The sequence below is a fragment of the Polypterus senegalus genome, chromosome 6, assembly GCF_016835505.1.
Source record: "Polypterus senegalus isolate Bchr_013 chromosome 6, ASM1683550v1, whole genome shotgun sequence".
In the NCBI taxonomy this organism is placed as follows: Eukaryota; Metazoa; Chordata; class Cladistia; order Polypteriformes; family Polypteridae; genus Polypterus; species Polypterus senegalus.
In genome coordinates, this window is record NC_053159.1 from 13,589,168 (window position 1) to 13,616,498 (window position 27,331).

General features: G+C 37.8%; 1 protein-coding gene across 1 annotated transcript in view; it reads left to right on the plus strand.

Annotated features, from left to right (window-relative positions):
* The first annotated feature begins 487 nt into the window (after positions 1 to 487).
* ddx18 (DEAD (Asp-Glu-Ala-Asp) box polypeptide 18) overlaps positions 488 to 27,331 on the plus strand; it is a 32,364-nt gene continuing 5,520 nt past the window's right edge. The window contains exons 1-12 of the mRNA XM_039755403.1: positions 488 to 627; positions 2,826 to 3,032; positions 8,204 to 8,386; positions 9,686 to 9,821; positions 10,214 to 10,314; positions 11,491 to 11,690; positions 15,375 to 15,489; positions 18,530 to 18,669; positions 19,563 to 19,724; positions 22,486 to 22,638; positions 26,797 to 26,910; positions 26,992 to 27,048. Of these exons, the coding sequence (XP_039611337.1) occupies positions 531 to 627; positions 2,826 to 3,032; positions 8,204 to 8,386; positions 9,686 to 9,821; positions 10,214 to 10,314; positions 11,491 to 11,690; positions 15,375 to 15,489; positions 18,530 to 18,669; positions 19,563 to 19,724; positions 22,486 to 22,638; positions 26,797 to 26,910; positions 26,992 to 27,048 (1,665 nt within the window). The 5' untranslated portion in view covers positions 488 to 530. The remainder of the gene's footprint in view (positions 628 to 2,825; positions 3,033 to 8,203; positions 8,387 to 9,685; positions 9,822 to 10,213; positions 10,315 to 11,490; positions 11,691 to 15,374; positions 15,490 to 18,529; positions 18,670 to 19,562; positions 19,725 to 22,485; positions 22,639 to 26,796; positions 26,911 to 26,991; positions 27,049 to 27,331) is intronic.

Below are 27,331 nucleotides of genomic sequence, written 5' to 3' on the forward strand. Positions count from 1 at the left end.
GCGGACGCGCTGACGTATTGTGTCGACTGGGCAACACAGTGAATGCCGCGTCTACCTATATATGTCTATGCTCCCAGATGGGAGCTTCAAGTCATGCAGGCAACACAAATTCTGATCATATTGGTTTGGAACGAGTAACATGCGTAGAATCAACAGGAGGATCTGGTCCTCTAGAATATGACGCCGGTAATAGAAGAAGCGGTCAATGCGACATCCTATTTAAACAGTACTGACATCGTATTGGTGGTTCTGGGCTGTCTGGTGCCGAGATGGGCTTTCTATTCCAGGCGAAACGCAATTTAATTTACACTGATGTGAAAACTGATGGCCGGATGCCCTGATTGTAATATAAACGTCGCAAGTAAGCGCTAAATTCTTCGATGACGTGACTAATTCGAGACGCGTTAGTCAGGCACTCGAGTAGACAGCCCTAATACGTCCTAAATACTGACGTCAGGCACGACGTCGAACACACTCAGGGTTTCCTTGGGGGTCCTGAGTTACTGTACACGTGCGTACGAGCTGCGAAGATGGCGGATTTACAGATGAAGCTTTTGCGGAAAAAAATTATAAAGAGAAACGAAAAGATCAAGAAGAAAGCCAAACCGCTGAAACTGACTCAAAAGGGTAAAAATTGGGAATTTAGACCGTTTAAGGAAATAACTTCTCAGAGTATCGTGTTTGTTTACAGTCAAAATCCTGGTTGGCTCGTAATGTTGTTACACGTGAAAAGTGGCTGTTACTTTACGTTATATTCCGCGTTGTTAAGTCGGGTGTTTTAGGCGATTATTAGTTAATCAAGGGCTGCTGACTATTGATTATGAACTGAAGTCAAATTTTGCATCACTAATTATGCACATTTTTAGTTGGTGATCTGTCCTGTACTTAACTCGTGTTTCGATGCCATCCTTAAAAACTGTCAGCACCTCTCACTTTATTTTGTGATTTATTGTCATAGCTTTTGACAGACGGCTCAAGTCATGTTTGTCTTTTAACCTCCTTCATTTTAATTTTGCGTTATCATGAAACTTTCCAAGTATGTTATTTACAGTTGATTAACAAGGAGAAGAAATATGCGTCCATCTAATCTTAATAGTAGTTTTTTTTTCGTTATTTATTACACATTTATCATGAGGGTCACGTACAAGCCCGTTACTAGACGGCAGGGACTTTCTTATTATCCAAGCCTGAAGTTCTTGTGTGTGTCTAGAGGAAGTTGTGTTATTATTAGAATATATTGTTGTTGAACTTTTTGTTTTAATTTCCCCTTGGGAACAAAATAAAATGTCTATCAAACATTTAGGATACATAAAACAATTCTGACTTCTTAACAGAAGCTTAAGAAAAAGTATGTTGAGTGCTTTTTTGGCAACATAAATATAGTAATAGAAATTGTGAGAAATAATTTAATTAAACGGTTGAGACCTGGTTTAGGAAATCCTTGGGACAAAACTATGGACGATTATTTGTACCAAAATGAAATGCAGTTGTTTGTGATAACTACAGTGCCATGCATATATGCACATGGTGCATTTCATTTTGATAGAGTTTTATCGTGTCATAATTCAAGACATATTATCGACCAAATGAATGATTACTTTTCACTTTGGCACATCATTTTTGTGTTAGTTTAAAAAGAAATACAAAAGGGTCTTGCATCAATTCCTGTCCATAGATTGTGTGTCGTAGCTAAACCCAAAACTAAATGTATTGTAATTCACTAAGAGGCTGCCTCTAGTGTATTTAATTAGTTTCAGGGCCATGCATTAATCGTGCCAGAAATTGACACTGATTGGTCATTTGATTACATACAAAGTGTGAAGCAAGGGGTGTCTGATGTTTGGGTAAGAGGCGTTCAAATCACAAATCTATTCTGCCGGTGCTAAAAAAGAACAAACAGAGTTGATAAGGCAGGAGATCTGCCGTCTCATTGATAGGTGGAAGCTGGCAGTGTAAGTGATGGTTTCATTTTCATCCATGTCAACTGATTGCTAGAAAGGGCCAGTGTAATGAAGCAGCAACAAGATAAGTATTTCCAACATCTACAGTGACATCCTGGGAAACTCATTCAAGAGCTAATGTCCTGAAGAGTTGCAGTATAGGATTATGCAGATCATAAACCATAAATATGGCTTGTAAATTCCTTAAAATGGGGATGTCACCACTGGCTTTTGCTATGCTTATTGGCTAGGAGTAGAAGACGACTGGAGCAGTAATAATATGAGGCAAACGTAGCACATCAGTGAGGTCTAAAGCATCACCGTTTTGGTTAATTGGTCCACATTGACAAAATGCATACTTGCTGCCAGAATACAGAAATGTTTAGAAGTGGAACACCTCTTACCTCAACATTTGATGCTACTTACTTGCAACATTTGAAAAACAATCGACCAGGTAGTTGACATGTTTTAATTATAACATGCTAAAACCATGTGTATGTTTTACATTACAGTGCAGGTAACAACATTTCATTTGGATAATGGATGGATGACCTACCATACAAAACCCTTAGTGCTTACAGTTGTCGTCCCACTCACTTTGAGATTACTACCTTTTTTTAGATGAAGAATTGTATTTTAATATTAAATCCTTACTGTCCTACAGTTAAATATAAATTCTTATAATGAGGTATATGAAGAAAATTTTGTTTATTTGCTACCAGTTTTTTTTATTTTATTAAAGAAACCTTAGACACCACATTGGAGTGTAAGCTAGTAATATTCTTTATTCGCTTTTCCTTTTCTCCGTTTCCTTTTTTACTTTTCTGTTTAACATATTTTCATATGCAAATTTTAAAAGCCAAAAATAAATATTTTTTTACTTAGATGTTGAGGTAGAAGTTGCTAATTGTCCAGAAGAAGAAGAAGAAGAAAATGCTACTGAAGAGAGAGAAAATCCTACAGTGTGTAGTGGAAAAATAAAGAAACTTGCAAAGCTGAACAATGTGGACACTTCAGAAGAGCATATTACAAATGACATACAAGTGAAGAAGAAGAAAAAGAGGAAGATTCAAAATGGTTTGGAGGATGCTGGTATGTTGTGTGCATTTTTTTTTTAAAGTAAGAATAGGTGAAGTGAATGTAGTGTCCCACATGGTATGTTCTCCGCTACGGTTTACTGACTTGCGACGTTTTATCAGTATGTGTGTCCTGAAAAGCAATTTAACATCTTGCTTGTCTATGATGTTATTACTATTATTACTTATATCTATCCAAGGTTGACTAACAGCTGTTAACACATGCAATTGGTTATGTTTCTTTTTGTTTTTTGTTTTTTTTTAGTTGGAACACATGTGGGTGAAGTGACTTGCTCATGACCACATAGTGTCGATAGTCCGATTTGAACCCACAATGTCAGTGTCTGAATTCCATCCCAGTACACCACACTGCCAGCTAATAATAACATTCCAATGCCTACATAAACCACTTCAGGGTCACAGAGGACCAGCTTAATAATTTATTATGAAAAGTACTAGTATCTGCTTGTACCACATGAGAATATACATTTATGTTACCGCAATAATTTAAAATGCATATTTGTGTATAATCAATGATTCACCCAAAACTAACTATCTAGCAGCATATGTACAGTATGTCTGCTGGAATAATTGAAATCCATTTCTACAATTAAAGGTTTAAGATGACTACATTTGGTTTTGGGTTATTCTTGTTAAGTTAAATAGATTGATGCATGAGTTAATTTCCATTTTAATTTCATAAAAAAAATGTTATACCTGTGTATATATATACATACATACATACATACAGTGGAACCTCGAGTTAGGATCACCTCTGTATACGAGAAATTCAAGATAAGAGGAAAGTATGAGTGAAAAATTCGGATCTAAATACGAGCATTGGCTCGCGTAACGAGCCACGAGCCAGGCTGTGGTTATGCGTGACGTTTTTCCCGATCCGCCTCGACTCGGGGATTCACCCAAGATGACGCTGCCAGCCCGTCAGCTCCTCACTCAGTGTTCCTTGTTCTCCCGTAGCGTGAGGATCTACACGTTTGTGCACTTGGGATTTCATTGGTTTTTTTTTGCATTTAACGTGAAAATAATTATTCCACGATGCCTCTCAAGAAGATTGTTGCCTCAGATAGTGCTGCAAAAAAAAAAAGGAAGCCATGGCCGTTGAAATTAAGAAAGAAATCATAGATAAACATGAGCGTGGTGTAAGAGTAAAGCAACCTGCAACTAAAAGAAAGTTAAGTGATTCTGACCCAGAACCTGCTTCCAGTGGGGTAAAATTCCCAAGAAGAGAGAGGAGAGCCTTCCTGAATCAGAGGGGGACTCTCCATCCCCACAGTAACCCGTTTTATTTACCAGTGTTATTTATTAAAGGTAAACTTTAATTACTTAAATTAAAGGTAAACTACAGTATATATTATTTATCAGTGATATTTGTTAGGAAAATTGATTTTTAGGTTGATATTTTTGGGGGTGCGGAACGGATTAACAGGATTTCCATTATTTTCAATAGGGAAGTTTTGTTCTAGATACAAGAAATTCGCTTTACGAGCTCAGTGCTGGAACGAATTAAACTCGTATCTAGAAGTTCCACTGTGTGTGTGTGTATATGTATGTATATATGTATGTATATATATATATATATATATATACTAGCAAAATAACCAAGGCTCAAGAGCGAGAAGTAGTGTGTTAAAGAAGCAATGAAAAGAAAAGGAAACATTTTGAAAATAACGTAACATGATTGTCAATGTAATTGTTTTGTCACTGTTGTGAGTGATGAGTGTTGTTGTCATATATATATATATATATTTACACACACATACATAAACATATATATATATATATATACATATCTATACATATACACATATATATATACATATATATATCTGCATATACACATACATATACACACACACATAAATACATACACACATACATACATACACACACAAATACATATATATATACATACATACACACACACATATATAAACATATATATACATATACATACATATCTACATATATACACACACAGCTATTTCGTATCAGTGCAATACGCTGCTTGTTAAAACGGATGACTCCCGCTCTTACGTGCAAGTCTGCGTGGATATTATGAACTATCGTATTTGTTCAAGTTCTATTTAAATTTTAAATAGAAGGAATTTTTATTTAGTCAACAGAAATATCTTTGGTAGGAATGGTAAAAACAGACAGGAATATTATTTGTGAATAAATCAACTCAAACCTTAAACAACTTATAATATTTTGCTCTCCATAAAAATGTATCCTGTCTAAATTATACAAGTTAGAAATAAAGTAAACGTTAAAAGAACAAACATTCACATTTCTTTACTCTTATGTAATTTTATATAAAAAATAAACTTAGATTTTAAATATCCCAAAAGATTTTGCTCTCCATAAAAATATATCCTGTCAAAATGATACAAATTCAAATATGAACATGCTGCATAACAAAACCTAGAAATATAAATGAAATGTGTTCTTTTCAGCAATAACAAATCAAATCATTCAGTTGTCTTTGCTCATATGTCATTTTAGAGCTGGACGCCTGGCATCTTTTTTTGGCAACAGGTTCGTTTATGTGTGGTGTGAGGTTCTGTGTTGTGGAGATTCTCAGGATGGATTGCAGGTGCGCCGGTTTATCAGCAAAGTGCGATTTGGGAACACCGTAGTGACGACTTGGTTTAACATTACTTGGCAACAGGGAAAGTGAGGCAAGGTGCACTGGTGCATTTGTGTCTCCCATAAAAGCAGCTTCACTTGAAATCACTTTGTGATTGTGCACGGGTTAAAACGTCCGCTGAAGTGTCAGATTCTTATTTAATTATGCTGCTTTCTGTATCTTCTGCATTGCATTCAGGTTAACCTGATGTTTTATCTCATAGTGCCGCTTAGATTAAATTCTGTAATTACAGCCACATTAGCTCCACAAATGAGACACACGGGTTTAGTAAACATATACTCAGCCTCCCATCGGTTTTTAAAGGCTTTATTTTCAGAATCAACTTTTCTCTTCAGCATCGTGTGAGCTAGCTTCGCAATAACTTGATTAACTCGGTAAGTGTTCGGCAAGGCAGCTGAAGCGCTGCATTATGGGATCTGTAGTTTATTGTGTTACCAGCGCTTCATATACCCGGCTTTAATAACAATAATACAGTATATAAAATGATGTCGCGGGCGGATATAATTACACGCCGGGCGGATGTGGCCCGCCCTTGAGTTTGACACATATGGACTAAATAGAACTTGAAAAGATATATTTTTTCAAATGTGATCGCAATTCAGATAGAGTTGACGCGCACTACAGCCTGCATGCCTCAATAAGTCATCCTTCCTCGCTCTTACTTTTTACCGCTCATCTAATGAATACACTGAGTATGGCTTTACCAAAACAATCATTGATGGCGAATAAAGTATCCATTATTCGAGTATGTAGATCGGGTTATATATATATATATATATATATATATATATATATATATATATATATATATATATATATACATATATATATACCCGCGTATTGCAGCGGAGAAGTAGTGTGTTAAAAAAGCTATGAAAAAGAAAAGGGAACATTTTAAAAATAACGTAACATGACTGTCAATATACAGTATTTGTTTTGTGAGTGTTACTGAGTGTTGCTGTCATCAAGGATTTGATTATCATTATTTCTTTCAATCAGGTTCGTATTTGTAGGATGTGTTGTGTTCATGTTACATTCCGTGTTTGTCAATCGTTGTAAAGAGAACAGGTTTCATTCATCGATTCGTTTCTTACTGCATCAATAAACAGCTCGTCTTCTTCTTTATCTGAGACCTGACACACTGCATGCACGTTTTTTTTTTACACTCTCTTCCTTTAGCGGGACATTGACTTTTTCCAACGTGTGCTTTGTTTTGGATTTATGAATATGCTTGTATGTATGAGACGCTTCATATTTTTTGCTGCCTTTTCAATTGTGTAATTCGGTTTTTGTTCAGCCCTTGGAACTGTTGCTTTTATCTGTGCACTCGCCAGTTCACGTGAGCCGCCGGTGTACATGCATCAAGTTTCCCAGCTGTGCTGGTGCCATCTCGTGCTATGTCCATGGCTGTATTTAATGTTACCTTAGTCCTGGCACTTAAAACTTTCTCTCGCAGTTTCGCTGAGTTTGTACCAAACACCACCCTGACCATCTCATCTTCCTCTGCATAAGCACAGTCCTTAACCCGTGAATATTTAGTGGGAGTTTGCTATTGGATTGCCGCGGACGGACGGCCTTATATGGGCAGGCACTAAATTACAAACGCCAGCGGCAGCCTGTCTATAAACTTAATTTAAAGTGTAGGTTTACATTGTGCTTTGTTTCCGAAGTAGCAGAAGTCATGAATATGGTTGTATATGTCACTCGCCGCTTCTTATTGTTTCACTGCCTTCTCAATTATATAATGCATGTTTTCTTCAGCGCTTTTTAGGTCTTCCTGGTTTTCTATGTACTGCGTGATTACGTGGGAGGCGTGATGATGTCACACCTAAACTCCGCCCCCACTGCGTTGAAGCTCATCTCCATTACAGTAAATGGAGAAAAACTGCTTCCAGTTATGACCATTACGCATAGAATTTCGATATAAAACCTGCCCAACTTTTGTAAGGAAGCTGTAAGGAATGAACCTGCCAAATTTCAGCCTTCCACCCACACAGGAAGTTGGAGAATTAGTGATGAGTGAGTGAGGGCTTTGCCTTTTATTAGTATATATATATATATATATATATATATATATATAATCGTGTTTAAAACAAACATTTAAAAGGAACATGAGGGGATGAATTATCTATCTATCTATCTGGTGAGAGCACAGGTGACACCATACAGAAACCAGTAATTATGTAGCACTGACTGCAAGGTAAATAATTCAAAAGACATCTGGGTATTTTTTTTTTTTACTTTTGAGTTTCAAGTGAATGTTGTTGATAGAGTATAGCTTTTATTAATAATTCAAATCCTTTACTAGTACACACTCGGAAATCACTCTCATTCTTGGCCAGTCTATGTGCTACTACTCGTATCTTTGCTCCTTTAGTAGGTTTCTTTATTTGCGATGTCTTGCCAAAAAATACATCTCCATCTGCTTTTACAGTCATTGCTTAATCACCATTTAAAGAAGAAATGTATTGTGTTCTGCGTTAGGCTGACTTTTTTTAAATTTTTTTTTTTTAATGCAGCTGTTAAAAAGGCAAAAACACAGAAGCAATTGGATGAAGAGGAGGATCCACCAGAAGTGGTAGATGATGAAGAAAACTTTGCTGATACAGCAGAGCAGATGGCTGAAGACCAGTCTGAAGGTGAACTTGGATCTGAATCCAGTGAAAACGAGAATGGACCTCAGTTGCCTTCAGGCCTAACAGGTACGTCATTAGATGAAAGTAATCAAAGTTAAATAGTGAGTCATGCACTCCAGCACCGATGCAAAAGAAAGAGATGTGCCTTTAAGATGGTAGACAGGAAGCAGTCCATCACACAAATTATTGTAGGAATCTTTAACAAACTACCAAAGTTATATAGTGGAAGCAAAAACAACCTTTAAGAGGCATTTGGATGAAATATTGGGATAACTTAGCTTTCAGCTGACTAAATGACATTGATAAACTGAATGACTTCCTCTTGTTTATGAACTTGTCCTGCTTCTTAGAAAATGTTGTTATACCTTTGATAGCTTCACATAAGTTAAAGTATTGTTTAGCTATACAATATTTAAGCATTTAGCTATACAATTTAAGAGTGTCTGTGTATAACTGTCATCTTGACAGAAATGTTTTTTTCATTGCATATTTATGGACTGAACTTCACTGTAAAGCCCAAGTTGATGTAAGCAACGATGTTCTAAAACAGTTTATGTGTAATCTGGTTGCCACTACCTAATATGTATGTAACCAAGTGAGAAGTTAGAGGGTAATGCACCAATAAATGTTTGCAGTTTAACCTTTAATAAGTAATAAGCCTACACCTTCTAAAAGACATTTCATTGAGTATTTGATTTAGAAATTGGTCCAGATTACATTAATTTATCAAACTCTGACCAATTGTGTGTGTATATCCATTGAAATAGTTTACTTTTGTTTACTCAGTTTCTGTTCTACACACAGTTTTGCATGATGACTTGCTTGACAGAATGTTGTCAACAATGCTGATAATAAATGTGCCCATAGTCCAAATTATAAATGAGATTTGTTGCTGTAATTCTTTTTAGAATACCAACATGACAGTTCCTGTATATCATTGAGAAATTTCTTTTATGAGCTTAATGCAAGGTCAGTTAAAAAGGATTCTAAACATACCATGATTGGATTAAAAAAATCTCCTCAAATAAGTAAATTAATGATGAATACTAATTATGGCAAGATTTTTGTCAAGTAAACCTTTTCCTTACCATTGAAAGGACACTATGTATCATGGGAGGGTGATGAGCCAAATGGAGTGAGCATTGGTGGTAGGTCTGTGGAAGGTAATACAGATGATAAAGAATAGCGAATTGCATTTGTCTTTATGAATTTGAACACCCTCACCAAAAGGTTTACCAGAAGGTATTGTAAAACAGTTTTTATTGCTCATAATATTTTATGAAATTGTTTGAACATACTGCTGCATTTCCCCCTGGTGACAAATAAAATTCTGTCTATCTTAATATAACTGGTTTTAATCTTCAGGTGCTTTTGAAGACACATCCTTCAGTTCTCTCAGCGATATGGTCAGTGAAAATACTTTAAAGGGAATAAAGGATATGGGCTTTGAGGAAATGACTGAAATTCAACACAAGAGCATCAGGCCTCTGTTGGAAGGCAGGTTAGTTAAAATATACCATATATAAGTGGAATTTTTTATAATTGAATTTTAGAGTGTTTTATTGTGTTTAAATAATGGAGTGTCAGAGTAGGCAGACTGCTAGACCTACACAAATGCGTGCTTCAGAATAACTTCTCTCAGCTAACGTGGGAACAAGATGTACATGCATTAATCTGCTGTATTTTGCACTTGAAGAAGAACTACCCTGAAAAATGTGAGTTCCTAAGTTCCTCTAAAGGGAAAGAGCAACAGTTTGATTTAACTGAATGCTCAAGAGCTAGGAAGCATTAGTGCAAACCAGTCTGTCGCCACACTTAGCTGTCTTCTTTTAGACAGTTATTTCTTTGCTTCTTTATTATTCTGACTTTTAAGCAAATTACTTAACTTTTCAGAGATATTTTGGCTGCTGCACGAACAGGAAGTGGAAAGACGATGGCATTTTTAATTCCTGCTATTGAGCTTATTTACAAGTTAAAGTTTATGCCTAGAAATGGTGAGTATACTTCTAAATTTCGGAAAATGTGTTGTTTTTTTTATATATAAATGTAAAGTCAAATTGACAGTCATTTAATACTGGAGTCTTTGCTGTGACAATGTTCGATATACGCAAACAAATGGGACAGTTAAATTATTTTAAGTATACAAAAGGTTTTTAACCCTTAAACTCCACACACTTTGGGGTTATGCACCCCGGACTACAAATACTTTTTTGTTGAGCTTTTTAAGTAAACATCACAATTCACAAATAAAATTTGAAATTTTTAATGGAACACATTTTTTTCCATGTAAAGAACATCACAATTACTGCAACACTGATCATTTTACACACTGCCAGTGAACTGTTAAAAAAAAAAAAACGTACTCCAACAATCTATTATTAACATTGTACAAGATGCAACTGACGCCATTGAAGAAATTTAGTAAATCTCTGAGCCAACTGTGCTTGAACTGGCTGCACACAGAGGTAAGCACTGATGCTTGCAGGATAGACTAGCGCAGCGGCTGAATCCCAAGGACAGTGATGTTGCAGTTCTCCAGGGGGTGCCAGTGGTCATGAGCTGACTGCTCAACGAATGTACAGCACTGAGTGATCAGCTCCAGCGTAATGGCAAATTGCTGTCAATGAATGTACGTCGCTGAGTATACTCGCCCCTTGTGTGCTGGTCAATTGCACCGAGACACAACTATAGCCGGTTGCAGCATTCAATGGATATGCATCGCCGAAGATACTCGACTCCGGCGTGCTGGCAAATTGCAGTGGGAAACAACTTTAGCCGGTTGTGGAGTTCAATAAATGTACATCTCCGAAACATACTCTGCTCCGCCATGCTTCCAAATTACACTGGAAACCGACTTTAGCCGGTTCTGGTGGTTTAAGGGTTAATAAATATAGATTAGTTAGTTGTGTCAGATTTTTGGATTTTTATTTGAAAAGTTAAGTAACTCCGAGAATTCCTTTTCTCATTGAGTTGCCTTCAGAAAGCCTTCTGTTGAGATCCTAAGGCTAGTTTTACCTTTTTGGGAATTTCTTTTCAGAAATTGTGAAAATTAGAACAATTAACTAAAAAAATCTACTAGAAGGTTTGATTGCTGTTTAAACAATGTAACATTTTATGGTGATTAGTTATTTTAATTCATTTTTGTGATTTTTTTTTTTTTTGGTTACTAGGCACTGGTGTGATTATTTTGTCCCCGACTCGAGAACTAGCAATGCAGACATATGGGGTCCTAAAAGAAGTGATGGCACACCATTTTCACACATATGGACTGATTATGGGAGGAAGCAACCGTTCTGCCGAAGCACAGAAATTAGCGAATGGCATCAATATTTTGGTAGCAACTCCTGGCAGACTGCTTGATCATTTGCAGGTAATTCTTTTAGTGTTAGGGTTAGATAGATAGATAGATACTTTATTAATCCCAAGGGGAAATTCACTTAATCCAGCAGCAGTATACTGATACAAAAAAACAATATTATATTTAGCTGACACCTTTAAACAAGGAGACTTAAAAATTCTGAAAATAGTAAACTTGTTTGCATGCATTATTTACAGGTAGAGTACAGGCAGATTTAAGGGAAACCGTTATGTTTGATTCTGGTTATTTGAGTTCTAGCTCGGTACTACAGGAGTGATGTCACTGGTTGGCTTTTTTTGAGCTTTAAAGTGAAAAAGAAAATATGAACGTTTTGCTTAAGTAACTTGCTGAGTGTCACACATTAAAGTAAATGACGATGAGAAATTGAACTAGCTACCCTGAAGTTTTAAAATTCATATCCTTGGCCACTCTTTCAAAACCAGTCATTTACATAGATAGTAGGTTGAGTTTATATTTCTTTTAACTACCTGTTCAGTAACATTTTAATTCAGAAAGTATCCTATAACAGTTTGGGAAAATTCTCATAAAACAAAAATCCATGCAGATTGTTTTGTCACATAATGTAGATTAAAAAAGTGCAGTGCATTTTCTTTGCTTTTATGACAGTGCAGCTTATAGTACAGTACTAGGACAAAGTTTATTTTTCTGGTATCAGTAATTGCAAAATAAGCAATATGGTCTGACAAGAAAAAATTGTTCCTTAGTGACAACTGTGTCATTGTTTGCATTGATTTGGACATCACCTAGCACTCTAATTCGTATTCTTAAAAGGATGCACTCTGTTATTACACACAGTTTACTTACGAGTCGATCCTCGGACATTACCTTCAAGACAATTATACGCTGATAGAAAACCATATTTTCCGTTTCCATTTGCATGTTTTGTCATATATGTAATTTTGTTTTCAGGTTTTATAGTAATTTTTAGCATACAGGTAATAAAGTTTTTTTCATAATTCATACCAGAAGAATTTTGTCTGATTACACTGGATTCAATTTTGAATTATTTTTATAATTTATATAAAATATGAATTTCTTGGTAGTAATTGAAGCTTGCATTCTTCAAGCTATTTAATTTTTCTCATTTAATGGATAACACAGTTCTGATAGTATGAATGAGCCAAAATATCATGAACACCTACCTACTACGCTGTTACTCCTCCATGTGCCACCAAAACAGCATTGACGCCCACCCCGAAGCTTGGATGTTAGAAGATTTCTAAGGGTGACCTGTATTATCTGGCACCAGGATGTTAGCAGCAGATCCTCTAACTCCTGTAAGTTTCTAGATGGAGCTGCCACAGATTGGACTTGTTATGCCAGCAGATTCCACAAATGCTCGATTGAACTAAGATCTGGGGAATTGGAAGCCAGAGCGAAACCTTTGAACTCTTGATCATGTTCTTCAAACAATTTATGGAGTGAGGCAGGGTGGATTATCCTGCTTAAAGATGCCACTTCCATTGTGGAATACTGTTTCCATGAAAGGGTGCATCTGGTGTGCATTTAATATTTAGGCAGGTGATGTGTGTCAAATTAACGTCCACATGAATGCCCGTAATCCAGAGTCTCCCAGCAGAACATGGCCCAAAGCATTGCACTCCCTCTGTTGGCTTATCTTCTTCCCACCGTGTATCCTGGTACTATCTTTTACCAGATAAGTGATGCATGCATACTTGGCTGTGCACCATATACAAAAGAATGAAGGTCCTTTGATTCAAGGCCCACTTCTGACACTTACATTGCCATTGTATGCATTTTTGACAGTGGTTAGGGCATAAGGGGCATGATTTACTCTGAATGGCCTGCGGCTATGCAGTCACATAAGCAGCAGGGATAACTGCATTGTGTGTCATGACAATTTACTCTCATAACCATCATTAAAATTATCTGCGGTTTGTGCCACAGTAGCTCTTATGTTGGTTTGTACCAGACCAGATGGCCTTTGCTGATCTCTCACATCGATGAGGGACTTGGTAATGCAATCAGTTTAAATTACAGAAAATGGCAACAGAATATTGAAAGGAAATCAATCGACGGGTTATTTTATTTAGTGTTTTCAAACATCAACTTTTTTATGTTTTATTATATTTCTGATTAAATATTTGTAAAGTGATACATTTTAGATGTCTTCTGAAGTTTTGAATACTTTTAATTTTGAATTTCAGACTTTTGGTGCAGGTACTCTTCTATTTATAAAGCTAACAAGATTAAAATGTGCTACAAGTCCAAAGATTTAAGATGCTGTTAGTGGTAATTGTAATGATGATAAAAGATTTGTAGAGCTACATTTGTAATTGAGCATTGATTTCTAATTAGGAAGAAATTGGCCTGCAACTAACCCATTTACAGGAATATGTTATTGGCAACCTGAAAACCTTGCTGCATCTTAGAAATTTTAAATCCTAAGTGATGGCCATAAGACGAACGAGGGGGAAAAAAACTGCTGTATAAGGTGTACAGGACAGATAGTTCCAGAAGTGACCATAAGGCTTTTAAGAGCAATTGTTAAAAAGGATACCATGAAAGTTAAAAGGCAGAAACAGTGAAAAATGACCCAAAGAGGTTATCTTCAGTATTTTAGTAGTAAAAGAACAGTCAATATGGAGATGATCCAAGTAACTATAGGCCGGAAAGTTTAACATGCACCATGAGTAAATTAATACATGCATTAGTTAAGGAGGAGGTAGAGCACCATTTGTCATCAATAGGTGTATTAGCAAACAGCGTTAGCTTAGGCAGGGAGATCATGTTTCGCTAAAACCTGTAATTCTGTTAGGAAGCAATAAAATCAAATGACCAGAGAGTAAGGATGCTTCAGTTGATTGGCCGCCGATCAAAAGTGGTCAATATTCATTTAAAAAATGACTTGTTCAGTAAAAAAGACGATCACATAAACCAACACCACTTGAGTTTGGGCAGAGAGCTCATGTAAAATGCAGCAACTTACACTTTTAATTGGAAAGTGAACAGGTAAAGATGAAATTGAAATTGCTGCTTAGTAAACTGTAGGCTATTTTAAAAGATTTGCACTGTGTTCATTTGTTACTGTGTGTCATACAGAATAAGGTGTGGCAAGAAACAAGTACTACATAATTATCGGGGAGTCTGGAGTTTGGTATTGGTCTTGGACTTGGAGAAAGTCCAGAGAATAGCAACTAGGCTGATTTAGAACTGTGAGGTATGAGGAAAGATTGAAAGAGTTTTATCAGTTTAAAAAAAGAGGCGACAGGATTAGAAGTGTTTGAAATTTTGAAGGGAATCAGTATGGTTAATGACAGCTGTTACGTTTAAACAAGTCATTATGTTTGAGAGAAAAATTTCACATAAAAGAAAACAAAACAGAATGTCTTTTTTGTGCACACGGTGAGCCATCGAGACATGAAGTCAGTTGCCAAGTAGTGTGATAAAGAGTAGAAATGAGGAGGGCACTTCAAAAGTTGACTCATATATTTAGGAGAAATTAGGTAAATAGGATAAAGAAGCTTGTTGGACTGAATGGCCTGTTCTAATTTATTCACAGGAATTGCGTGGCCTTCAAGTCGTTGGTTTTTATTATAGATCTGTACTTTATTCATCACATCTGGCTTTGAAGTTACATTAAAATAATTTGGGGGGGGGTGGGGGGTTTGTCCCATGGCTACTAATAATAAATGTTTGTATTTCTTTATTTAGAACACTTCTGGGTTTATGTACAAAAACTTACAATGTCTAATCATTGATGAAGCAGACCGTATTCTGGAGGTTGGATTCGAAGAAGAACTGAAACAGATTATCAAACTTTTACCAAGTAAGATATTTCAGCTTCTGTTTTCTGTTGTGGAATATTATTTGCTTACTCCCGTGAGTTGGGGGAACGTTGAGTGTTGCAGCATTGGACACAAGGCAGGCGATCATCCCTGAACAGTGCACCAGTGTTTTGGAAAGGCAGAGCTTAGTGAATTCAGAAAGTATTCTGGCTTCTTCACTTTTCACCTCTTCCAGTCTTAAGGAAAAAATTATTTTTCAAGTCAATGTTTTTCACCTCTTCCAGTCTTAAGGAAAAAATTATTTTTCAAGTCAATGTTATTTCTTAAAAAAGGGTATATTTACGTATGTTACACTGGGTTCTAAAGTGAAATGGTATCTATGATTTAAAAAAAAAAAATACATTATCAGTCATGGCATTTTATAATGTAACCTATGGGGAACGGTGCACCCATGGCAGGGGCAGGAGGAGAGGGAGTTGGAGTTGGGTAAAAGAAGAAAAGTGCTTATGTAGTGCAGACAACTGATTATCTTTTAAAATGGTGTTTTTTTTTTTGGTTTAACAATGACACATAAGCTATTTTAGAATGTGTATGTAATCTCAAGACGATTGACAACTTTCTTGGCTTTAAAGTTGACATATTTGATAAGCTTTAAAGGCTTTTACGGGGCACTCTGTGCCCCATGGGCTGCATTAAGAGGTACAAGGTCGGATTATAGATTTTAAAAAATTTATAGAAAACACTTAACTTTAGAGCACAGTTTTGCATGGCAAACACACATATATGGTGTATATCATGTTTGCGAAGAAATAAGTTTTGACTTAAAAAATACCAAACTTTTAAAATAATTTAATTTTCTCCCACTTCAAGCAACACTCAATACCCCAAAATCACAAACTAAAACAGGATTGAATCAGTTTTTTATTTTTAATAAATGTGAAAAAAAAAATATTCCATTGGCACAAATATTCAGACCCTGCCAGTCTGGAGTCTTCTGGGGTCTGACACAAGAAGCTTCACACAACTGGATTTGCAGGTTTTCTGCCGTTCTTCTCTTCAGATCTTCAGAAGTTGGAGGAAGACCATTGGTGGACAGCTATTTTCAGGTCTCTTCTGGCATGTTCGAGTCCAGGCTCTGGATGGGCCACTGAAGGACATTAACAGAGTTGTCCCTGAGCCACGTCTGTGTTGTCTTTGCTTAGTCCCTACTGGAAGTTGGTCTTTTGGCCCAATCTGAGGTCCAGACAGTGTTCTGAAAAGCTTCGCTCAAGAACGCCCCCCGGCCAATACCTCCCCCAACCATACTTTTCTCTGATGGCAACACGAATTAGATGATTTACAACTCCCTGACTTAGATTAAATCCGAACAATATATTTGATCCCTTTTCGCTGTTCTGTTCTTTCACCGAGTAATAATTTCTGTTTGTGCTTGTACGATCTTTACTATCATTTTTTGGAGACTTTTGAATTTTCGTACTTCCATTATTTCTAACCTGCTCTGCACGTTTTTGAACCTCTTTACAATGTTTTACTTTGTCTTCTACTCTGTCTTTTTATTTCCGGCCCCGGGCATGGTTAAATCCCTTGGCACAAAGTCTCGTCTCGCGTGACATGAAAGAATCTCTCTGAAAAAGTTGCGTCTCGTCCCAGGATTTTAAAAATTATAATAGAGAGATATCTCTGTAGTTTGCTCCTTTCAGCTTTCTCTCTACCTTGTCTAGTTTCCCAGTCCCTGCTTCTGAAAATCAGACCCAGAACGTGATGCCGCCACCTCCATTCTTCACAACTTGAATGAAGTTGAACAGGTGACAAATGGTGTCTGGTTTTCTCCAGATGTGACACTAATCTTGGTTTCATCAGACCAGAGAATCTTGTTTTTCATAGTCTTCACAGTTTTTTAGGTGCCATTTTGCAAACTGAGGAGAGGCCTCTGTCTGTCTGGCCACTGTACATAGTACCCAGATCAATGGGGTGTTGCGGTGGAGGTTGTTTTTCTGGAATTTTCTATCATAACCTCCCAAGTTCACTAAGAGCTCAGCAGATTAGCCATCAATTTTTTTTTTGGTCACCTCTCTTACCATGACCCTTCTCCCACAATTGCTCAGTTTGTCTCCACGGCCAGCACTAGGAAGAGTTGTGGTTGTTTCAGACATGTTCCATTTAAGAATTATGGAGTCCACAGTATTCTTGGGAACCTTCAGTGCTACAGGGAATTTTTTTTTTTTTTTTGGTATTTTTCCCCAGATCGTTGCCTTGACACTAACCTGTCTGTAAGGTCTACAGGAAATTCCTTTAACCTCTGTTTTTGCTCAACTGTAGGACCTTTCATAGAAAGCTCTGTGCTTTTCCTAAACATATCCAATCACTTGAACTGGCCAGAGGTGGACCCCAAAGAAGGTGTAGAAACATCTCAGTGTTGCTGAATAGAATGGGTTGCTCCAGAGCCAGATTTCAAGTGTTATAGCAAAGGGTCTGATGACTTGTGCCAATGTGACATTTTAATTTTTTTTTAATAAATTTGCAAACATTTCTAAAAACCTGTTTTTTGATTTGTAATTTTTCGGAAATTGAGTGTTGTTTGATGTGTGGGAAACCTGAATGTCAGTGATTTTTAGCCTCAAGGCTGCAATATTACAAAATGAGAAAAAAAAAAAAAACATTGAAAGGGATCTGAGTACTTTGTGAATCTGCAGACCAAGGTCAGGAATTGAACTTTGAACTCTGGATTCTGTGTATGTGAAGACGTGGCACTAATCACTGCATAATCCTGATGGCCACGCCACATTTTGAATATAGATTGGAATAAATGTAAATTCATCTTTGAGAACTTCTTGTGTGCGTGTGTGTTTGAAAAGCATAACTGGTATTTCAAATCTGACTTGGCCTTGGCCGCTCTTTATTTTTTTGAATGTGCATTTCAGTGTCTTGCTTGTGGTTTGCACAGCGGTTTCTGTTGCTTGTGTTTAATGTTTGTTGCTTACTAAAATGTATTCTGTTTTTGCGTAGAGTCAGTGGAGTTCAATTTAACCAACCATATTCAGTTAATATACTATTCTAAAATTGTCATTTCAATTTCTTTAGAAAAGAGGCAGACTATGCTTTTTTCTGCAACGCAAACACGTAAAGTTGAGGATCTGGCCAGAATATCCCTGAAGAAGGAGCCACTGTATGTTGGCGTGGATGATCATAAAGAGACTGCAACTGTTGAGGGTCTAGAACAGGTCAGTTAACTTGTTTAGTGCTGTTTTGTATTTTACTGTACTAGACTTGTACGTACATTTCTATTTTTTTGTCTCGAGTCATTGCCAGCAGCCATACCACATGTGCTTCAGAACAAGTCATCCCCCTGAAGCTAAGCATGTTCAGGCCCGGCAAGTACTTGGATGGGAGACCAACCAGGGAAAGTTTGGGTTACTGCTGGAAGAGGTGTTGGCGAGGCCAGAGGAGTCTGCCTTACCTCGTGTTCTGAATGTGGATCTCAGTACCCCTGTGCAGTAATGGAATAAAACTGAGGTCTTGACTCTTTTAGTAAAGAGTAGGGTGTACCCTGATGTCCAGGCTAAATTGACCATCACGGTGTGGTTATTCTGGCCTCCTAATCCTCCCCGTCTCCTCTTTTTCTTTCGGCTGCTCCCATTAGGGGCTGCCACAGCGGATCAAGTAGTCCCATATCTCCTTGTTCTGTCACACCCATCACTTGCATGGCCTCTCTCACCACATCCATAAACCTCCTCTTAGGCCTTCGTCTTTTCTGGCAGCTCTATCTTTAACATCCTTTTCCCAATATACTCGGCATCTCTCCTCTGCACATGTCCAAACCAAATGGCTATTTCTCTCACCACTTCATCACCTAATAATAGCGCATGTGCGTGGTGAGTACAGTAGTGCAAAAATGGCTGGAGTTGCATCATCCAGGTGGATGCATACATTAATGGTGGTTGAATTGCCTCCTCACTCACTGTGTAAAACACTATTGAGTAGTGAGAAACACACTATATACATGTAAACAGTTGCTGTTATTGATATGTCAGTTATTTTTTTAATGTATTATTCAAATGACAGAGAACATCACAGCATGTATTGTATAATGCTATTTGTTTTTGCTCATTGTTAGGGTTATGTAGTGTGTCCGTCCGAAAAAAGGTTCCTGTTGCTTTTTACCTTTTTGAAGAAGAACCGGAAGAAGAAGCTGATGGTGTTTTTTTCTTCCTGCATGTCAGTGAAGTATCATTATGAGCTTTTAAACTACATAGATCTTCCTGTCATGGCAATTCACGTAAGTATAGTTTTCATCTCAAGTCAGATACCCAGAGGATCAGATGTAAATATTTCTGTGTAGTGTATATGAAGGAAAGAAGAATTTGTGTAGAAGTGACATTTTATGCTGTTATGTTTGATAGGCAATAAGCTTCCTAAAACGTTTCGGATGGGGTTCTCCCACTTTTATCAACTGCTGTACATCAGTGTTTATCTAGTGACCCCATACTGAAGTCCTTTAGTTGGTTCCTGCTTCTCTTCTTGGTTAGGTGAAGAGAGCTTGCACATTTTTTTGCATGCCTATGACTGTCCATGCATGAATATTGCAAAACTTATGGACTCCACCACAAAACCCCATACGTACACTTGTACTACTCTGGCCATTATAAGTGTGAGCAGTCCAAAGGGAGGGAACATCTGGGCAGGACTGGTAGCCAGTTGCTTTAGTAACATTATACAGGGTGTTCCAAAAAGAATATCAGAGTTTTAAAGAGCTGTAGCTTGGCGCCCATTCATTGGAGACTGCAGAGCAACCTAGTGGTGTCTTGAGGAATTAATCTAGTTTCATTGTGTTGCTGGTAGATGTTGCTAGTGCTTATCAAAAAGCTAACAGTGTGTTGTTTCGATTAGTTACGTTTGTAGTTATGGCTGTGCCACAACAAATAGCTTTTTGCGTTTGCAAATTTGCCAGAACTCAATCGGTTGTTACTGTGCAGCAAGCTTTTCGTCAGAAATATGGAACTGACTCTCCGAATGACAATAACATTCGTCGATGGTATCAGCAATTTCGGGATACTGGGTGTATCTGCAAAGGTAAAAAGCATCGGGCGACCTTTAACTTCCTCCTCTGCTGAGAATGTCGCCCGAGTGCATACTGCGTTCACTTGGAGCGCATCGAAATCAGTTTCGACGAGCAGGTCATGAGTTTTGAGATACCAAAGTCAAATGTATGGAGAATTCTCTGACTCCGGTCGGTTATGAAACCGTATCGTATCTGCAGTTGGTTCAGGCCCTTAGACGAGGGGATAAGACGCGTCGAGTTGAGTTTTCAACTTTCATCCAGCAAAATTTGGAGACCATTGAAGATTTTTGATTATCTTCAGTGATGAGGCCGTGTTTCACATTAGTGGGAAGGTAAATCGTCATAATGTACGAATTTGGGGTGAAGAAAACCCTCATGCAGTTATTGAAGATGAACGAGACTCCCTCAAGATTAACGTTTTTTGCACGGGAAACACGTGAATAAAACAGTTTTTGTATATGCTTGTATAATTCAATAAATATAGCTCTTTGAAACTCTGATATTCTTTTTTTTTTATATATGAAATTAAACTAATTAATTAAATGAATACCTCAAGATGCCGCTAGGTTGCTCTGCAGTCTCCGATGAATGGGCGCCTAGCTACAGCTCTTTAAAACTCTGATTATTCTTTTTGGGACACCTTGTATAACAGGTTGTTTTTTTTTCCCCAAAATATTTTTGCTACCTGAAAATATTTTGGTGATTGACAGCATCAAGCAGAACAGAAATATGATTTCAGATTGATCGTTATCATGTAGTAATTTGAAGAAACGTGAAATGAGCTTTTATTAAATCGCTTAATGATGCTGACACATTGCATTAGTTCAGTTGAGCTAAAAGTCTCTTGTTGCAGATTTGTACTTGATGCTTCTACTTTCAGTGCCCAGTAATAGTTGGCCAGTATTGGTGGATTACGCTGCTTTTCCATCACTGCAGTGTCCTGCTGAAACCTTTCCCCCATGTTCGTCTCTGACTGCACCAAGATTAGCACTCTGTGTGGATGCACAAAATAAATCTTTAGTAATGTGTCGCACTTCATGCTGTTGTATTCTTGGAGCACGTGTTCAACCAGCTGGATGTAGTTTGGTGCTCTATGGTTACCCAGGAAGTTCTCAACAACATTCTTGAATGCCTTCCATGTGGTTTTTCTTTATTTTGTATCCAGCCCCACCAGCAGATCTTCAAATCGCTTGTCATTGATGTGTCCGATTTGTGGACCAACATTAGTCTTGGCATCGGTTATTTGAGGAAAGATCTGTCTCAAATATCAAAATACTTCAACTTCTTTGTTGATAATCTTTAACAAAATTTTTCATCAGTCCAAAGTTTATATGAACGGGAGGCAAAAATATATTTGTTGGGTTGACAAGGGGTTTATGGGCCACACTTCTGCTTACCTAGCGGTGAAGTTAACGCAATGAGAGTCTTTAGCAAGGCCTTCTCAATCATACATAAAAAAGCTACTTTGGATAGGTGAGCTGCATTTGTAGTAGCGGTGACACTGCTTTTAGAACACCACAGATGTTCAGTTGTACTTGTTTGTCCTGTATATGTATAATTATGAGAGGAGTTGTATAAAATTGGTGATTACATTAAAATACAACATGGTACATAAATTCAGAAGGTGATTTTTGTGATAAGCAGGCCAAAATCCATAAAATATTGCCCAAAGTTTTCAGGAGGCAAAGTCTCGCTTGTCCGTTTTAGTATACATACAGCCAGAGTTTAGCCAAAGCTTGTATTGTTAGGTCTGTGTTGACAAAGAGGATGAGTTGCTAGATACCCACCTCAGCGCTGAAATTCTTTTCCGTTGTGTTTTTTTTTGAGTTTGCATGGAATGCCTGGTATCTAAGAGGTGAACACATAATTAAATGTTCTTAATTTAACCAGATAAATAGGACCTGATCCGTTTAAACTGAATATGTAAAATGTCTTGCATTGTATTGCTGCTAAACGTCTCTCAAATTATTCTTTTTAGGGAAAGCAGAAACAAACCAAGAGAACCACCACTTTTTTCCAGTTTTGCAATGCAGAAACCGGAATCTTGCTCTGCACAGATGTTGCTGCCAGAGGTCTTGACATCCCTGAAGTGGACTGGATTGTTCAGTATGATCCTCCTGATGATCCAAAGGTGAAATGCATTAAAAGCTTCCTTTTTCCTCTTTTTTTCTGTTTGGAGCCTACAAGTCACATTAAGATGCCCCCGATTACCCAGTCCTTCTGACTCATGGACTCCTGCATCTGGGCATTGTCTAAAGAATTTTGTACATTCTCTCCATATTTGTGTGTGTCCCACCAACTTTGTCAGATGAGAAAGATATGCATGGTTAGGTTAACTGGCAAATCAAAATTGGACCATTGTGGATGTGAGTGCAACTTGGAGACCCAGGCCAGGGTTAATGCTGCTGGGATAGACTGTAGCCAGTCACTCCACAGTATCCTGGACTGTATTGGGTAAATTTGAGAACTGGTATCCCTCCCTCTCTCTGAAAAAGATCCACCATTCTTTATTCAATAGAGCAGACACTTGGCTTTTGATTTAAGAAAGAACTTGTTTTAGGAATTAAAATAGCATGGACAGAAATATTGGGAGCCCCAACGTAATATTTTGTACCACACCTCTTTGAGGCAGAAACTGCAATTCTGCTGCTCTCAACTGGCAAATTGGCCCAGTCATCTTCGGTCTGGTGGGTTCCTTTTCCAAACTGAAGGTTTCTGCTCTTGCCATGGATAATCAGTTTGATTCAGATGGCATACATACACTGGAGCTCATTTAGAAAGTCCAGTTCACTTAACTGGTGTGTCTTTGTGCTATGGGAGAAAACCATACCCTCCAGAGGAAACCCCTGCCGATACATGGAGAACATTCAAACTCCATGCAGGGAGCACCTGGACACTCTGCATCAATAGGTGCAAAACATGGTCAGACTCCACTCGCACACATCTTTCACAACTCAAATGATCCAAAATGTATGGAAGTTTAAAACCTTAATTGTGAAAGATGTTATTCAGGCACCGGCTTTGAAGCTGTCAGTCACACGTTTAGGACTGGAGTTTTCATCAGACAGCTGAGGGATCACATTACTACTCCCCATTGTGCCATCAGCACTGCTAGGGGTAACTTTATGCTTGATGAGCAGTATGTCGTCGTAACTTGGATGGCAGTGCTGGCCCACACCATTTACCTTACCCAGCACAATGAATTTCAAGCCACCTATCATGACACGATTGGAAAAAGGATTTCTTGCTTTAGTTAAAATTCTGCTTGAACAGTGTAGACCAGTGGTTCCTAAACTTGGTCCTGGGGACCCCATGTGGCTGCAGGTTTTTGTTCCAACCAGATTAACAAACAGTGATAAATCATTGAAAATAATTGATCTCATCAAGTTAGCTGTTTTTTTCTCTCTCTTCTTTTACTCAGTGCTAAGAAAAGCACAGCAGTATGAATTTTACATTATAAGACATTTAGCAATATTTCTATGTTTTGCTAGATCTTCAAATGCTTAATTGTTTTTTGTTGCTCTCCTATTATTTTCTCCCCTTATTCTGTGTACTCTGCCCCTTCGTTGTATCTTAATAATGACAATTAACAACAAGCAGACAGACACCTCGGCGAACAACATTAATGACTGGCCCATTAGTCAATAATGGAAAAGCAGAATGGAAATCAAGATGAACATAAATAAAAAGTAAAAAAAAAAAAAGATTATTCACATGTAACCGCTTAACTTTTATTAAATTGTATTAGCACACTAACTTTTGTAATTTCTTCATTAACCCCAAAACACAGAAACTGGGTAATAAAGGCTTGCTTACCGTACATACTCGCGGATAAGTCGGGACTTGATTTTACCGCATAATTTCTAGTATTTTATAATATCGGTTGTATAAGTCGAATGTGGAAAACTTGCGCCATTGGTCCAGTAGATTATGATATGCTAACGCCCACCTGAGAGAGGAGCCACAGAGCACACAGCCTTTTTTTTTCTACATGGGAGCGACCGTGTGCTTTATCAGTGTGTGCTCCTAACCTCTGTCTCTCTCAATGGTGCCTACGTGCCCACACGGTAATACCCAAATGATTCCGAAGCAACGTTTGCATTGATTTGTGTTTTTTGTGTACCTCACACCCTCATACACCTTCATCGTAAGAGCCTCCCTTATCTACAATGGAGCATTCGATCAGAAGAAAATATGAAGCTGGTTTGAAATTAAAACATCATTGAAGTAGCAAAAGTAATTGGTAACTGTGCTGCTGCAACAAATGCAGGCGTACAAGTTGGGGTATGATTTTATGATCGATTTTTTTTCGAGTTTCAAGACCCAACTTATACGTGAGCATATACGGTAATTAGGCTAGGAGTCGAATTAAAAACAGAAGTTGGTTGGATCAAAAACCTGAGTTTAGGAACCACTGGTGTCAACTCAGGAATTCACATTTGACATTCGCACTTCAACAGGTTAAACAACTCACTTTTAATATCTGGAGTGATGACTTCATACTGAATCATTTTTTTTCTCTCCTCTGCTGTCTGTGAAGTGATATTGTGTGCCTTGCTGATCTGTAAAATGAGACATGGCTTTTATATTGCCTATAATGGATGCCGGTTCTTTTAAACTATAAAAATTATTAACTCGCTCAGGGTCACACTATGTAAGTGGCCGGGATTGAACTGTCGGCCCAGTGGTTTAGGGCTTCAGGTCCTTAACCAGTGCACCGGACAGGCCGGCCTAAAATATTATTTATACAACACATTTGCACTTTTTCCCTAAATTATACGTTGTGGAGGATTGTGTCAACTAAACCACAGCTGCTGTCATTTTAAATAAATCCAGTAGGAAATTGTTTCATATTTCTTTGATGCTAAATACAGGGTGGTCCAGATCTAATTATGCAGATCCAGATCGTCTGGATGACTTTGATTTATGGGGGGACGATTCCAGTTCAGCGCGAAGACGATTCTTCATGTCGTCAGTTCGCACACTTCTCAATGGTCTGGGATTTTTCGGGTGATTTTTCTATGTAATAAACTTAAGTTATAGCGTAATGCAAATTGCATAATTAGATGAGGACCACCCTATACATCCCAGAATTTTCTAGACACGACTGTGTACTGTGTTTCAGTAATGTTTTAAAATGTAGCGTTTCTTACTAGTGATGGGAACTCCGGCTCTTTTCAAAGCTTCGGCTCTTTTGGATCGGCTCCCTTTAAAGAGCCGGCTCTTCGTTTAGTATCACTTGGATGCTTATATTTTAGCCTAATTAAGCAATTATGGTTTGTGTATAAGAAATTTCTTATTTATTGTTTTCAGACATTACGTATTTTTATGCATTTTTTCATTACAAAAAATACAGTTACTATTGTTTAACATTTTAATAAAAGCTTTAAAATTAACAACTTAACACAAAACCACAGTAAACAAATTAAATAAAGGCCAAACTCAGCAACAATACAACACTATGACTCTTTGAATAAAAGTTTTTAGGCCAGGTTGGCATTCAGAAATGCCAGATGCCTCAGCTTAGATGGCCTGATGTAATTTCTCCTCTCCGTGATTATTTGTCCTGTTTTTAAGAAGACTATTTCTGAGGGGAGCGATGTAGCGACAATGCAAAGTCTTCCTACCAGCACTGCAGCAGCAGTACTTGGCTCTTTTCCAGGGTCAGTGGATGGCAGGAGAGAGGGCACGCTCTCCTCCAGTTGCACGGATGGGTGGGAGGTTCTTATGTCTGTGCAGGTTTGTTGTTGACACTGCTCTAATCGATATTTTCATATTACAAATTCTGCACTTAGCTTTGCAGTTCCCGGTATCACTGAAATGCAGACAGATGCTGCTTCTTTTTCGGCTGTCACTCATTTCTTCACGATGCGCTTGCATTTAAATCTGGCTCCTCGTCTGTCGCAGCAACAGGTACACAGAGCGACAGTGTTGCTCTGTGTACCTGGCCTGTACCAACACTCGCTGTCTTCGGAGTGTCTGTCCCCCTTCCTTCCTTCATATAATGGTACGATCCTATTCCGATGTGTCGTTCGTGAACAAAGCCGGCATTATGAGCCAATGTTCTGTGTGCCCATATAAATATAGTCCCGCCCCTGCTGAATGGATTTTCAGCAGAGCTGAGCAGGAGCGGCCGAAGCTCCGGCTCTTCTCGATGTGCACCGGCTCCTCTCGTTCGCTTCAAAGCATCGGCTCTTAGAGCCAGCTCGTTCGCAAACGACACATCACTATTTCTTACAGTTTGACTCTGCTGCAGCGGAGACTGACTCTTCTTGCCTTTGTGTCACAGGAGTACATTCATCGTGTGGGTCGGACGGCCAGAGGAGTTGAAGGGAGAGGCCACGCACTTCTCATTTTGAGGCCTGAGGAACTGGGATTTCTTCGGTATCTAAAACAAGCCAAGGTGAAAAATAAACCCCCTGTACTGACGGTTCTGTACGCCTGCATGTTTTCCTGTTACTTATGCACTTTTTAAATATTTTAGGTGCCTCTCAATGAATTTGAATTTTCCTGGAGCAAAATTTCTGATATTCAGTCTCAGGTTAGTTCCATACATTTTCTGTTTTTGAAATACAGCAAAAAATGACTCTGTTTAAATGCACTTTTTAAAAAGATGTGTTATTAAATATTGCTGTAGGCCCAACTGGAGTAGTGCACATTTCCTAAGGTTGTGAGGTGTTACTTATTCTTGTATTTAATCAGCACACGTTTTTGTTTGTTCTCATGTTGGTGTTTCTGTAACAGAATTTACCAGTTGTGCTTTCTTACATGATTTTTAATTAACATTATATAAGAAATCGTGTGAAATTAATGAATATTATTCA